General features: G+C 36.8%; 1 protein-coding gene across 1 annotated transcript in view; it reads right to left on the bottom strand.

Annotated features, from left to right (window-relative positions):
* LOC112049814 (AF4/FMR2 family member lilli) overlaps positions 1-14,714 on the bottom strand; it is a 368,668-nt gene that overhangs the window by 236,296 nt on the left and 117,658 nt on the right. The window contains exon 2 of the mRNA XM_052888787.1: positions 5,472-5,501. Coding sequence (XP_052744747.1) covers positions 5,472-5,501 — 30 coding nt within the window. The remainder of the gene's footprint in view (positions 1-5,471; positions 5,502-14,714) is intronic.

Consider the following 14,714-nt stretch of genomic DNA (forward strand, 5'->3'; position numbering starts at 1 on the left):
ACCACGAAATCAAATTATAACACCGAGGTGAGGCAATCGAACAAAAATACCCGTACCTTCTCACGGGTGAAAACGGTATCGACGCACGCGCAACTTCTGCTAAGGTCAATGCGACAGTGTCACTGTCTCCTTTACTCGCAACACTATTGTGAACAAGAGCGAGCAGGACAATAGTATAGATATGCAAATGGAACGGACGATAAAAAGCGAAGCATCTGACTTAGGGCAATTGTGCACTGGACACGATTCCGAGAAAATCGGTGCGGTCTGATGTATATCCTGAGTGACTGTGGACGGCGTGTGCGTGACGAATACTTAATTAAAAAACGAACACTACATTCGATCACCACTTAGTCGAATCAATAGACATGTAATTTTGGTCTGAAACGGTCAAACAACATAATATTTTTACTTGTAAAAAGTTTTAGCACAAGGTTCAAGTCTCATAACACACTCATAGCTAAAAGTTTCAAAAGTGCTTGTAAACTAATTGTAATTCAAATAAATTTTGACTTTTGAATTTCTTGCGCTACAACTTTTTAATCAAATATTATTCCCGCATAATTAGAATTTCAAAGGTTTTTCAAAAACAAATTTTATTCAATTACGTGTAAAACTTGAGTGATTTTAATTAAATTTTATAAAAGTATCGCCCAAATCGATAATCCCTTATATTCAGTAATACAAATGAAGTCATTGTGTAAACTTGAATCTCAAATGAATCGGCTCTCGAAAGACTCACAACTGAGACGGCAATAGTGCAAAAAGCTCTGCTTAATCAAGCACGAAGTCTAGATGAAAAAAATTAAACGAAAAGTCTCTCTCAAGAGCATCTCCTGTGAGTCTCGGTGGCGGTTTAGAGGAACGTTCTTCCCCACAGAACATAAAGCATTTAAGCTACGATTTAACGGTTCGGTCCGATCGTAGACAGTGCACAAGTTACTTTTAAATGTAGCGGATCGTGATTGATTAGATGCACCTTTTTTTTTCGGTCGCCCAGAGCCTTCCCATTGTTCGGCCGTAGCTTTGCTGATGACAACAATGGGGCCGGCGTTTACAGAAAACTGGAAAGTAATAAATAGCCGGTAATCGTAAACAGTGGACGGACGGCCGTAAATCCAACGAGCTGAAGGGCCAAACGCGTCAACTCACGAGTATGCGGCGTAATTGCAAAACGCGCTTGGCAACAGTGTTTCACTCGTAAATGCTAATAAGTAACATTTTACATCGATAGCCCTAGCACGAGGTCGCGTAGCTCGCAATCTTTATTTGCTTTCGACTAATACCTCGTAAATCCCACAGGTTAAAGGGCGCATGCGAAAATCCCACATCAACTTATGAGTGTGGTACAATTGTGAAGCGCACATGGCAATAGTGTTTCACACGAAAGAACTAATAAATAACGATACCTATAGCACCTAACTCGAAAGTGCGAATTTCGAATTCTCCTATATCTGTCTCTTTTTATAGTATCGTGTTAGACAAAGAGAGATATGGGTGAATTCAAAACTCGCATTTGCGAGTTATACAAAGCATCGTTACATAATAGCCCTGGAGACCGCGGAACCCGCAAAGGTATGTTGTTTTCGACCACACCTACATATTATACTGTTTTAAAAATGACCTAGACACCTAGATAACATTACATTGTTATTAATTAAGTTAATAAGATATACGAGTAACTATTACCTAACGTTTTAAAATCACTTTTCAAACGTTATCTTTTACTAAATATTTGTTTTCAATCTACCTATAACAACATGTTGCAAGTTGGGCGTGCATTTATTAACACGAAACTTGCTTCTAAGATACATCTGTACTGTCTTTCGTAATCAAAACGTTCAAAAGCATTATTATTTTTGTATTTTTACTCCTACGCTTTTCTGAATTGTTTAATCACTCATAATTATAAAATATCTTCTGGGAAATCGATAAATTAATCGCTAACAGATAAACTTTCAAAAACCGATAGTTACGAAGTACAACGATACTCGTACTAAGGACAATGGTTTTATTCTTAACTGTAAGTTTAGACTCTACTTGTGATTTATCTTTAATAGAAAGCCTACTTAAAGCAAACAGATTCGATTGTCTAACGGTTAGCCTATTTGGCTACGGTTCAGAACGTCTTAGATTCGAGTCTTAAATCAAGCTAAGCAAAAGGTAATTTTTTTTTTGCTTTAAGGAAAATCTTAATAAAAACCTGACTTTGGAGGTTGATGGTAAGCGCTTAAAAATAAGAAAGCACGTTAAACTGTCATCTTCAGTCATTATAACTGTACTATACATATACAGTGTGCGTGCACTTCATACATGCAAAAATACACACCTTACCCCTGAGGACTTATGAAGAACCTGGATTAGTAAAGTAATTCACCGTTTTGTGCAATTTGTAAGTATTGGGCCTAACCTACTTAAAGACCTTGTGCACGCCACTGACGTCGTACACCATCTGTCATGTGCATGACATCATGCCGATCGCGACCAATACACGATAAGTTTTATCGGACGTCAAGCCTTTAGCGCTGTAAGCATGTGGGCTGATCGGACGGTGAGTCGCTAGCATTATACAAACATGGACATTAAAAGAAACTCTGGAAACTTTTTATACAAATTCACAGTTACAAACTATAGACTTACAAATTAAACCTAAATTAGAAGAATAGAGTGGTAAATAAATTAGTTTACATTTACGTCGCCCGCTGTTTACGTACTCAGTTCATGGCCACCCGACGGCGTGTCTGTGGAACGGCTACCCGTCTCTTTCTCACTTACGGTTTGTATACATGAGTCATACACCGGTCCCTGTCGCACGGTGATTTATAGTCTAGGAGCTTTTATGTCGCTATCGCTACTTGTAAATGAACTGCGGACTTGGCTATCAGAATTAAGACGCTATAAAGTAATTATATTGGTTTTCTTCGCAACTACTTGGAATACAGATTAGATAGCAGTTACTATAACTACCGATCGGTAGTCAATCATATTAACTAACTAATTAACTAACTATAGGTCCCATAGGGTCAGTGCACTGGCTTAAAAACATTTGAAGAACTTTTCCGCCTAACAAGGAGAAATTTAAAAAGCTGACCGCCGACCTATATTAATGGAGAGGCACTTAAAGAAGAAGAAGAAGGTCCCACAAGCTTAACTAGTTACAAATCTAAAGTTTAGTTAGTTTAGTTAGTAAAAGGAATAGTTAGGGAACATAGGTCTCAAGGTGCATTGGAAAGGGCAGTATTGTTCGACCTCCCACTGAGTGAACTAATAACATAAAGCGGGTTACTGGGATGAAATGAAATCCGGTTTCTTAAAGTAGTGTCATGCATAAGGTTGATAACTAGGGAAGGCATTATACAAATAAATTCTAATAAGAAAAATTCTTTTTCCGATTCAGTTTCATAAGGAATCCTCAAGCAGTGCATTTTGGCATAAATGAAGTGCTCCACTACCCTAAAAATGGTGCTATTTGTGCTTAAATTGTGCCGTTTGCCATATAAATCCTACCGAATCGATTTTAGATAACAATAAATCATTACTAAAAAACCGGTCTAATCAATGTTCCCTGCGAGATGCCGCATTAAGACAAAGTACGTACGCATATAGGCAGTGCATTTCAATTATGAAATGCACGCCACTACCTCAAACATTTATTAATTAAAGCTTAAATTGTGCCGTTTGTGAATACCGGATTAACAATAAATCATTACTAAAAAATCGGTCTAATCAATGTCCCTCGCGAGATACCGTACAAAGACAGTGTACGTACGTACTACGCTACACTTAGTTGTATACATGTGAACGTACAGTACATCGGGAGCGTGCTCTGTTCACATAATACCGAGTCTGTTGCACTCTGCATAATTAGTTTCGCCTATCCACTCGCACTCCATCAATTACGTGAAAGTACGTCATTTTCTAATTTCTATTTTAATTACTACTCGCATTACACACTGCACAGTGTAATGTGTGTACGAGCACTTTTTGCTTTTTTGCACTTACACTCTTCTTATATTCCTCGTTCTATAATTAGACGGCCCTGGGTTCGATTATCATCATTATTCTTCTTCTTAATCGTACACTCTTGGCAGAGTGGTTGTGGTTGCAGCGATGAGCGAGGCTTTCTGTGCAATGCTCCTCCATTTTTGGCGATTGACTGCATTTTGAGTACACTCCGCCAAAGATGACTGTGTAGCAGCCTTAACTAAATCCGTCCAGCGCGTTAGAGATTCAAATCGTCATTATTAGGCCTTTCCAACTACAGGAGAAGCGATTTGGATTTCAACCCCACTACGCTGCTCAAATGTGGCATAAGGATGTTTGCCTCACAATCAAATGTTCGTCACAATAAACTACTAGACGTGCTCTCCGAGACATGAGATTGTAACCAAGATCAACAACTTCCTTATTCCTCAATGTTTCAAAGGGTGACTCAAGATTCGAATCCAGATAATCATCCGAAATAAAAAGTAGCCGGTACGTAAATACAGTCAATAGTCTATCTCTGTTCCAAATTTCAACCAAATAGGTTTAATGTTGGCCGTAAAAGCGTAACAAAGAAACAAAATTCCCTTGTCCATTAACAATATTGTGTACAGTGATTTAACCGTGTAAAAATAAAGGCACAATTCATTGAATTGTACCTATTTATTTATTTTTAAAATGTATAAATTTCTAAGGAACATTGGGAACCTACAAACTGCGTAAATATGACTAGAAAATCACACACTTCAATTTCTATGAAATTCGTTCTATTACACAGTACAAATAAGCGACCATGGAGTTACGACTTAGATGTTTGTATAATCGCATAACCTTTCGTTTTCTATGGAATCTATTTATTTGTGTAAACAATGCTGTTTACTTAATATTACATTCGTTATACGGAACTGGATACTTTAGGGTAAATAGTATTATTATGGTGTTTATATAGAAATAATCAATTGAAGAATACGTAAAAAACCTTTATAGGTATAAAAAAGCAATGAATATGATTATATGATATGATATGATTGATAAATCATTAATTTTAATTGTAAATTAAGTCTATTCTAGTAGCGCTGTTTAAACTGTAACTATGTTTTGTCTCCATCTCTTTCTATCTATAAAGAGATAGATACGAATTCGAGATTCACGCTGTCGAGTTGTATAATGTCAGCCACTGACGATCAAGTAATCTCACATGCCTGCAGCGCATCTTGATCGTCAGTAGCTGACTTAATAAAAACATCGTTAAGGAAAAGCGCTACTTTTACAGGACTATACTCGAGCATTCCCGTATTCCAAGCGATACAGACCAGTGGCGTGCATTAGGTTGAGCTACTAACTAGGGTAGGCACTGTACGTGAAAATGTACAAAATGGACAATTCCTGTCCCAATACAGGTTCGTCATGGGTTTGCAGGATAAGCAGTACCTTATTGCATCTACGAGGTGCACGCCACTGATATAGCAACTATAGTGAAACCTTACCGGCTCGACTCCAGCATCATTTTGGGCGGCCTGAAATGAGAAAACAAAAACAAAATTAACATAATGAAACATAAAATATAACTTAAAAACTAAAAGACGTTAAGAAAACTAAAAACGTTGGGTAGTTAACAAAGTATAAAAAAATTAAGAAAAGATTACAAATGAGACGAAAAGACGGTAAGACAATAGTTCAGTGGAAATGAATCAAACCCACATCCCGATATCAAATACAGTGAAGCTATTGAGGCTGATTTGCTACAGACTCCATAATGGGACCTCATAAGCAACCATCGAAAGAGATATAAGGTTTGGGAGGTCACAGTATTTTTGCCCAGAAACCCGAGAGCTAGAAAAAATGCGGGGGTTACGAAACTACTCATTGCAGGCAACTCTTGTGAGACACGGACCTTAGAGTACCGATGGTAGGATTCGTGGAGCATTTTTACAATCGATTACTATTAAGTTAAACTATTGGTAAACTCTCCTCCTCCCAACTTGTATCAATAAAGAGGTTGTTACTAACCAGCTATTTTCTTTACTGATGTTTAATTAATAGAAATACAACTTAACAGCCACAATGTCCTACAAATTGCGTGGTACATTATATCGTTTCGACGCTCAGAAATTTCTATTACCTGATAACCCAGTTAGCTTCCAGAAACAAAAAATTTCGTAAATAAGCGTCTCATCAAGATGAAAAATCAAGAAAAGAAGAAAAATCACGAAAAATTAACTTGATAGTAATCAATTATAATAATGCTCCTCGGATCCTGGGCTATGGGGATTGTGGTCTGAGTTCCGATATCAAAAAATGGTTGAAACGGATAGGGACATTGTATTTCCTTATAACGTAACTTAAAGACGAATCGCCAATACGTCACAAATAAGAAAACATCGAGGAAAAACTTACAACAATGCAAGGCCGCGATCGCAGAGCGGAATAAAAATCAGACATGCAAATCCGATATTAAATATAAAAAAAAAAACTGTATAGAATCGTATTGGATAGACGTGGAAGCAATCACGATAATCTTCCGCTGGTTGTAGCCGATATTCGACTGTTGGGTATTAATGGATAGCCCCGGGGAACATTCAGATCGTGTTACTTTGCCCCGGGGATCCGGGAATTTTCAGAAGAAACGATGAAAATAGTTTTGGCAATCCAATAAATTAAAATAATAACTTTCGCAAAGCATATTTTCAGCATATTTTTTTACAATCAACGAAGAGTTGAAAGTAGACATAGAGTTCTACTTGCTAACTCGGTTGATTTTACAAAATTGAAGCTTCCTAAGTCATTTGATATTTTGCTAGCAAGCTGTCGATTCGGAAGGCAGCTTTTAGAGAGAATAAACGACAAAAGACCCGTAGTTTCTCATCATCATTTACAATATTATATATTTAATTATTATTTACATTTTCACACTTCTTGTGTGAATTTGAAAATGCTGACCAAAAAAACGCATTCAGGCATTTTTTACAATAAGAAATGTATTAATCGTATAATAAATGTGCTTTAACATCCAGAGTACCTACCACGGTTCCATCAAATTTAAAACAAATCTTTTTAAAATAAAACATCAAAACAATAGGTTAGAAATAAGAAAAAAAAATATTTTATCGCAACGCACAACCATCGCGATAATATTACGGCAATAACTTTGTAGCCAATATCCACCATTGAGTATTAATCGACGTGCCCGGGGAATATATATTTATCGTGTTATTTAGCCCCCGGGGTCTGTTCCTCTCCACCCGGCCGATACAAAGAAACAATTACCGGCGAAGATAAACGGTTTAATTTCATGTTGTTACCTAAATCAGCCGTAGGTACCTACTGAACATCTTGCTTATGCATTTTTAAATAATAGCTATCTTAATAATTCAGATCAAATATCACGATTTTTAGCTAGAAGCCTCATAACGCCGACCAAAGACAGCCAGGCATTCAACGCTGAAGCGTGTGCAGTAATGTGGCCAGTGAAAAAAACACCGAACCTACACCAATAACCATTTTTCAACTAAGAAGCGAGTGTAAGATGTCTCAGACTCAGTTATTGAGAGATGAAATAATGCTCGGAGAAGGCGAAATGGAGTCAAAAATGGGAAGATTCGCAGAAGAACCCAAGTTTCTGGCAAAGCTGTAGAGGTAATGGATAGGGCACAGTTCGACGATCATGACGTTATGGACTTTAGTCTCAAGGTGGTGGAATGTAGACCCTAAACTGGAAACCACAGCGATAACTTGACTTTAAACGTGTCGCAAGAAGTTGATGTATGCAGAGTCTGTGGAAGTCGTTAAAGGAGACATATACCTATGAAGCAGTCAATCAGATGATGATGATGATGGATTCTATAAGCATAAAGAACAAGTGGGAGAACTATGTGGCACTTCGGCTGAGAAATCACCGCCATGTTAATTTTTGCCTCGGTATTTTATTCTAAGACACTAGTTATGTGTGCAATTTACAACTTTAAGGACTTTCAAACACCAAAACAAAAAACAAAAACGTTGCTGGGAGCCGCAAAAAATTACGAGACGCGAAAATTGTAACTTAATTCATGCATCTCTTTTGCGATTGTCAATCGATCAAAATCTAAATTAACACTCTAATTAAAAATAGTAAAAAACTCTATAACCTTAATCCCCAATATAAACTGTAACAAGCAATTCCATATTTGCTTTCATATTAAAAACCCACGCTGGAAACGCACTTTCGTCGACTTTTTTTTATCAAGAAGTGTCATCGAAAGTGCGTTCAGCCAAGCGCAAAACCTGTCATTGGTAACAAAAACCGACGCCATTACATAAACCGTTAAATACAACTTGGAGGAATCCGTGGGGAAAGTGTATTACAATTTATCTGTGGGAGTAATTATTCAAGTAATAAGTCCGCGTAGCAAAAGTTGTGTGCACTATTGATTTTATTTATTAACTAGCTGAGTGCCTAGTGGCACTTTTCATACTGAAATTCTAAGGAATTGAAACAGCGCCATCTTTTGACATTACTGCACAACTGTTTCAATTTCATATAAATTTGCGTTTACGTTTTCGCAATCATCACAGTATGAAAACATTGAAAACTCCCACTAGGCATACCATAGGAAGTTAGATAACATACTGCAACATAGGTAACTGTAAGGAATTGTTGAAAAAAGGATATTACAAAATTCACAAATCTGCAAAGTAATGACTGATTTACTTTTATGTTGTACAATAAAACGGAAAGCCTATTTTTTCTACGAAAGCCAAGAAAATATTCCATGAGCATTCCCAACTGTGTCTATACCAATCCAATCTATAGTTAATACCAAATTTATTCAAACAAATTCATAATTTTCATTTTGATTTAGCCTACTTGATTAAAGAAATGTAAACAGAGAACTATAAAGTACCGCACAGAAATCAGCAATGTTTGCAAGGAACTTCCCAGAGACTATACATCTGGTTAAAGCTTCTTTAATTTTATCAGCTCAAGCTTCTTTAATTTTATCAGCTACCACATTCTTTAGATCTAAATTCAGCAATGCTGCCCTGGTAGCTCCTACTTCCACTATTACACTAAGTTATAACACATTATTTCCTACATCATACGTATTCGTTATCAAGACCGCGCCAAGGTCCAGCAGGTCATCGCTACGAATCTAATTACGTTACTTTCCATGGCCGCGCGTCTTATCACTCTTATCAGACCCCTTATCAGCTCAACTCAAGTTTTCGCAACCCGCCGATAAACAATCGGTATGAATTTGTATTGAACTATGTACAAATACAATCGAGTGTAACCTAGAAAGATACAATGGATCAATATTATTTATTAAACAGTATTAACAATGTTAGCAGAAATGAGTTTTTCCCCACAGCTTTGAATTTTTATTTTTATTTTATTTATAACAACTTTATTGCACAAAACAGAAAATAACAATAGAACACATACATTTTTGGGCAAAAGGCGACCTTATCACTAATAGTGATCTCTTCCAGGCAACCTAATCATAAATAATCTAAACATCCTGTCAGATGGGAAATGGCAATACAATAAATTATAAGTAATATTCACTAAATAATAATGAATTTGTGGATTGAATGTGTGGATTAGTAATGAATAATGTATGGGTGACCAACTTTGCTCAGTTTTATAATCAACGACATTATATTGTACCTACAGTATTAATTTTTTTTATATAGCAACACCAAAGATTTTAAACTATTAGATATGTCACTAGCGCGTCGAAACTGAGACGAACAAAGATGGCTAATTGTCTTAAATTCTTTAAATCGGATAATAAACAACGAAAGCTATTTGAATAAATAATACCTAAATATTGTCTGCGATGTCGTGGTGTGTGTTCAGCAAGTGTCAAAACTATATACAATAAAAAATATATAATGTAAGTTAAAACAAAATGTCGCATGTGTGCTCTGTGTGAAATAGAATAGTAAGCTAAATCGGATCACTTTTTGTATAGGCATGTAACATATCTATCTAGTATATATAAAAATAAGTCGTGTTTTCCTTCCTGACGCTATAACTCCAGAACGCACGAACCGATTTCCACGGTTTTGCATTCGTTGTAAAGGTCTCGGGCTCCGTGAGGTTTATAGCAAAGGTAATAAAGGTAGGGTTGGGTAGGGGGTAGGGTAGAGGTAGAGTTAGGTAGGGGTAGTTGAAAGAAAAGTATACATCGAGTTTCACGCGGACGAAGTCGCGGGCGTCCGCTAGTCTAGTATAAAATGTCGTTGAGTAACACTATCACAAAATATATTTAACGCCCTAAGTTAAAAAAAATAATCAGGTCATGAATTTAGCAGGGAACATCATTCTTCTTCTTCTTCTTTTCAATAACAAGGATCTATCGCCACTTTAGAATAAAAATTAATTTGTATTTGTGTGAAGGACTTATTACCACCTTCTATTAATTCATACCGTCCGAATCTTGTTCAAAACTCAGATATGAAATTTTCAAAACCACATGATCATTAAAACGGAATTCGAGAAATACGAAAAAAACATCCAGTTTATACGGATCCTTCAAAAAGCCCTGCAAAAACGGAGCCTCTGCGTACACCGGATCTTGTAGAAGCAATTACAAAAAGAAAATAAAGAAAATGCTACAAACAAGCTTCAGTTTATCAATCCAATTTGTGGTTTGCTGGTGACCTTTAAAAATTCCACAAGACATTTTGTACTAACCAAACAAACCGAATTCTTATGGGTTTATATTTAGCATTGTTTTGTTTTGTATCCGCATTACATTTCTGAGAACGCAACAATTTTTTTGCGCAATTGAAAACCCTCGGCCCATTTTTTGAAACATTTAAAAACTTTCGTCGGACATTTCACGACTCGAGCTAGCAAGTTTACAGTAAGTACTTCACGATAACATTAAATTTAACGATCACAATTGTCCGTTGACAATTTCGCCGGGTTCGGAAATTTTCCGACAGTTCGAATCTGGTCGGCCGAGTGTGCGATAGCCAGACATACCTCATTCTGTAAAGGCCAAAAACGAGATGTCCGAAATTGAGCCCACTTTTCAGAACGACACAGAAATAAAAATTGTACTAAAATTTTGGATATTTTACTAGATTACTCCATTAGAATCTAAGCCGGAATAATGTTCGCCATCAGGGAAAATAAGTTGATTTAATCATTTTCACACCGATCGTGAATGATGTTTGATTGTCAATTGTTTTTGCCAACGCGGGCTGTCAATGTCAAAGTCAATCAATGAATGAGGTGTCATTGTCAAATATTATGCCAAATAATCTGTTATCAGACTGACAGTTTTCCTATGGATTTGACAACATATATTGTCATATTTTGTCTAAATGTGTTAGTAACAAATCCTTATTATAACTTTTTTACCATATGTGGTAGAAGTTTACTACATTCTACTAAACTCTATATTAACTGGCTACCATACTTAATTATTTCAAGCGGACCCCACATAGTAGGACCACGCTAGAAGGAAAAAGAAGAAGACTCGCTGTGTGAAAACCTTAATTGGCCCAGCCCAGGATCGCACCTCCGTCTTGTAAATCCACCACGCATACCACTGCCACTGAAACCGTTAAAAGGTGCATTGGGTGACCAACTTTCAGCTTTCATAAAATGAAGCATGTCTGTCACCCGCAGGCTCGCAGTCCAGGTCGAAGGCTCCGGAAAAACATTTAAATTTAACGATCACGATTGTCAGATGACAATACAATCGGTTACCGAAATAACGAATGACAACGCGAGACAGACATCGACAGTTTGATTTCAGGAAACAACTATAAACCTTTGACCGCAAACTGTTATTCCACTCCGCAGTCCACGCCATAGTTTCGGCACTGACAAATTTTTTGAATGCTCGTTTTTTTCCTGCGGCAGAAAAATATATGATCGAATAAAAACGTATGGGAGTTGATCTAATCTATATTAAATTAGTCATATCTAGTAGATATATTATTTGGTGAACCACCGAATCCAACTCGGCTGGGCCGCATTCGAGAAACTTCGCGATATCTTTTCGTCCGAAATTCCTCAGTAGCTGAAAACAAGTCTTCGAACAGTGTGTGTTGCCAGTGATGACCATCCGAGATTTGGTCGCTAACTATGGGCCTCATAAGAAGACTCACACAGCGGGCGATGGAACGAGCTATGCTAGGAGTATCTCTGCAAGATCGAATCAAAAATGAGTACTGCAGAAGAACCAAAGTCACCGACTCTACGTGTCGCGAACCTGAAGTGGCAATGGGCGGAGCTCATAGTTCGAAGAGCCGATGGCCCTTGGGGTCCCAAGGTGCTGGAATGGCGGCCCCGCACCAGAAAGCGCAGTTTTGGACGACCCCCCACCAGGTGGACTGACGACATCAAGCGAGTCGCAGGTATAAGCTGGATGCAGGCGGCTAAGCATCGTTATGTTTGGAAGTCCCTACAAAAGGCCTATGTCCTGCAGTGTCCATTGGCTGATATGATGATGATGATGATGTATTTCTAGTAATTTCTAAAATTTTAAAATACTACTACAGACAGATAACCCCTTCTTTAATCTTGTAGTTAAAATAGAACTAAAACTAATAATTATGAAGATTTTAAATAGTCAAAAGAAATTTAGATACATAAATTTTTGCTTAGAATCAACTTATATCCCCACATATTTAAGAAGGACGACCGAATTTCGTAGTAAGCTGTTAAAATAGTACTAAAACTTATACAGCTTACTTAGCATTTCGTCATAGAACAACCAAGATAAAGTACAGAAATGAAACAGCTTTTATCAACGGTCAAAGTAAAAGATTTTATAATGGCAAACAACGCCGGTGCTGAAAATAATGAAGATTTAGAATAGCTAAAAGAAATTCAGATAAAGGATGGCGTACTTTCGTTTTGAATACAAAACGCGGTCACAAGAAACGTGAAAGACCAAAGAAAAGAATGGACTTTTTTTACGCTGCATCTTAAAGATAATAGTTGTTAGGACAATTTGAAAAAACAAATACAACTGTAAAATATTATGAATGCCAGGTATTTTTTTTTTTGTTTTGAGGTAGGTTATATTTTTAAGACTTTTGCAGTGCAATAAAAATATGCTTTATTGAATAGTGCCTTAAAAATGTTATACTGTTAACGATATTATTTCCTACCGTTTATGGGTGTACATTTTTCTAAGAAGAAGTTAATATTAAATATGTAGTTGTAATAGGTAATCCCTTACACTTATTTTGGTCAAACAGTTTTTATGTCCACTTAAATATACTTACTGTGACGAATAAAATAAAAAGAAATGAAAATCGACTTTATGCGTGGGTAAAAAATACAAACTTGCAAACACTGAAACATACATACACTCATCAAATTTGACACACATGTATAGACAAATTTATACAAAAACTGTGCATTCCTGAGAATATTACATACATACGGGTCGAATTGATAACCTTTATTTAACAGTCGGTTAAAAACATTCGACACTACTTTTCATAATTGACATGAAACCATATCATTTACTTTTGATGAATTAGCAGAAGGACGGGAACCAACAATTTAGAAACAAACAAAAATGGAACATTAATATCTCTCATTTCTGAGGAGATGCACGGCCTCCTTTGAAGCACGCCGACGATGAAGGCATTTCGCAAGGCCAGGATGTAACGGATATTATTATTTTTCCAAACTTTAAAAAACGCGGTACACGTTTTAGAGGCTAATGAGAGATCTTGCGATAGTCACACATATCTCATTTAATGAAGGCTGATAGTTTCTGCCATAGTTTTGTATGAATCCTTATTCACAAGTGGCTGTGACTTTTCCAGTTGTGAAAAAGGATTCATACAAAATTTACGAAGCAATATTCAACTCGTCAACAATAGGAATTTGAATATTGCAAAGATTTGGTGATCGAGTAAAACATGACCAGAAATGTGCACAACCAACTTCCACAATCCGAGGTAAGACTTTTTATCAGGTAAGAAATCATTAACACGATCTATGTTTAATAAATTACCTAATAATTGTATAAAAAAATAATACCCTATTGTAGGAAATAGTAATCTGAGACGGATATGACGTCAGGTGGCGCGCGCGACTTGTTTTCGTAAAGAGTAGGGAGTTAGAGAGGGGTACCGATCGCTTGCGGGAACGACTTGAGATATAACGCGCTCGTCGTACGTTCGGTTTCAGTATGCTCGTGGCGTTCGAGCCGTTCACATTTCTTGTTGTGTAATTCTTTATGGGTTACTTGGGATAGGTGGACTGTGACTTGAGTGGAAAAAGGGGGTGTTAGTTAACTGTCAAAGGCGCCATTAACCCTACACATAACGTTCACAAGTGCGTAACTCCACTCAAGGTCATTCTCTGCCATTCTAAGGTCTTATTTTGGTTACAGTTCGATTTGTTAAACAATTTCTGAGTCAGCTACAACTATAAATTTTTACCTCAAAATTTAAATATTCTTGCATGGAGATCACCCCCTAGCCGTGACGTGGTTCTCAAAAATCACCCCCTATCTGTAGCACCACTTGCCCCCCTTAGCGTGCACTCTAGTTCGGCTAATGAGCTGATGCACCTCTATTCCCATCTCTCCCCACCTATATAAAGCACGGCTGTTTTCATTAGCTTGTATCTTAACACTTAAGTGCTCTTAGTGACATTTTTTTTTATTATTTTAATTGACTTTCTCCGCGTGCTATGCACATTGCATTTTTTTCGAGTGCAATTTGAATGCATTTAAAATTAATATCATTAGTCTGTTTTT

The sequence above is a fragment of the Bicyclus anynana genome, chromosome 23 (assembly GCF_947172395.1).
Source record: "Bicyclus anynana chromosome 23, ilBicAnyn1.1, whole genome shotgun sequence".
Lineage (NCBI taxonomy): Eukaryota > Metazoa > Arthropoda > Insecta > Lepidoptera > Nymphalidae > Bicyclus > Bicyclus anynana.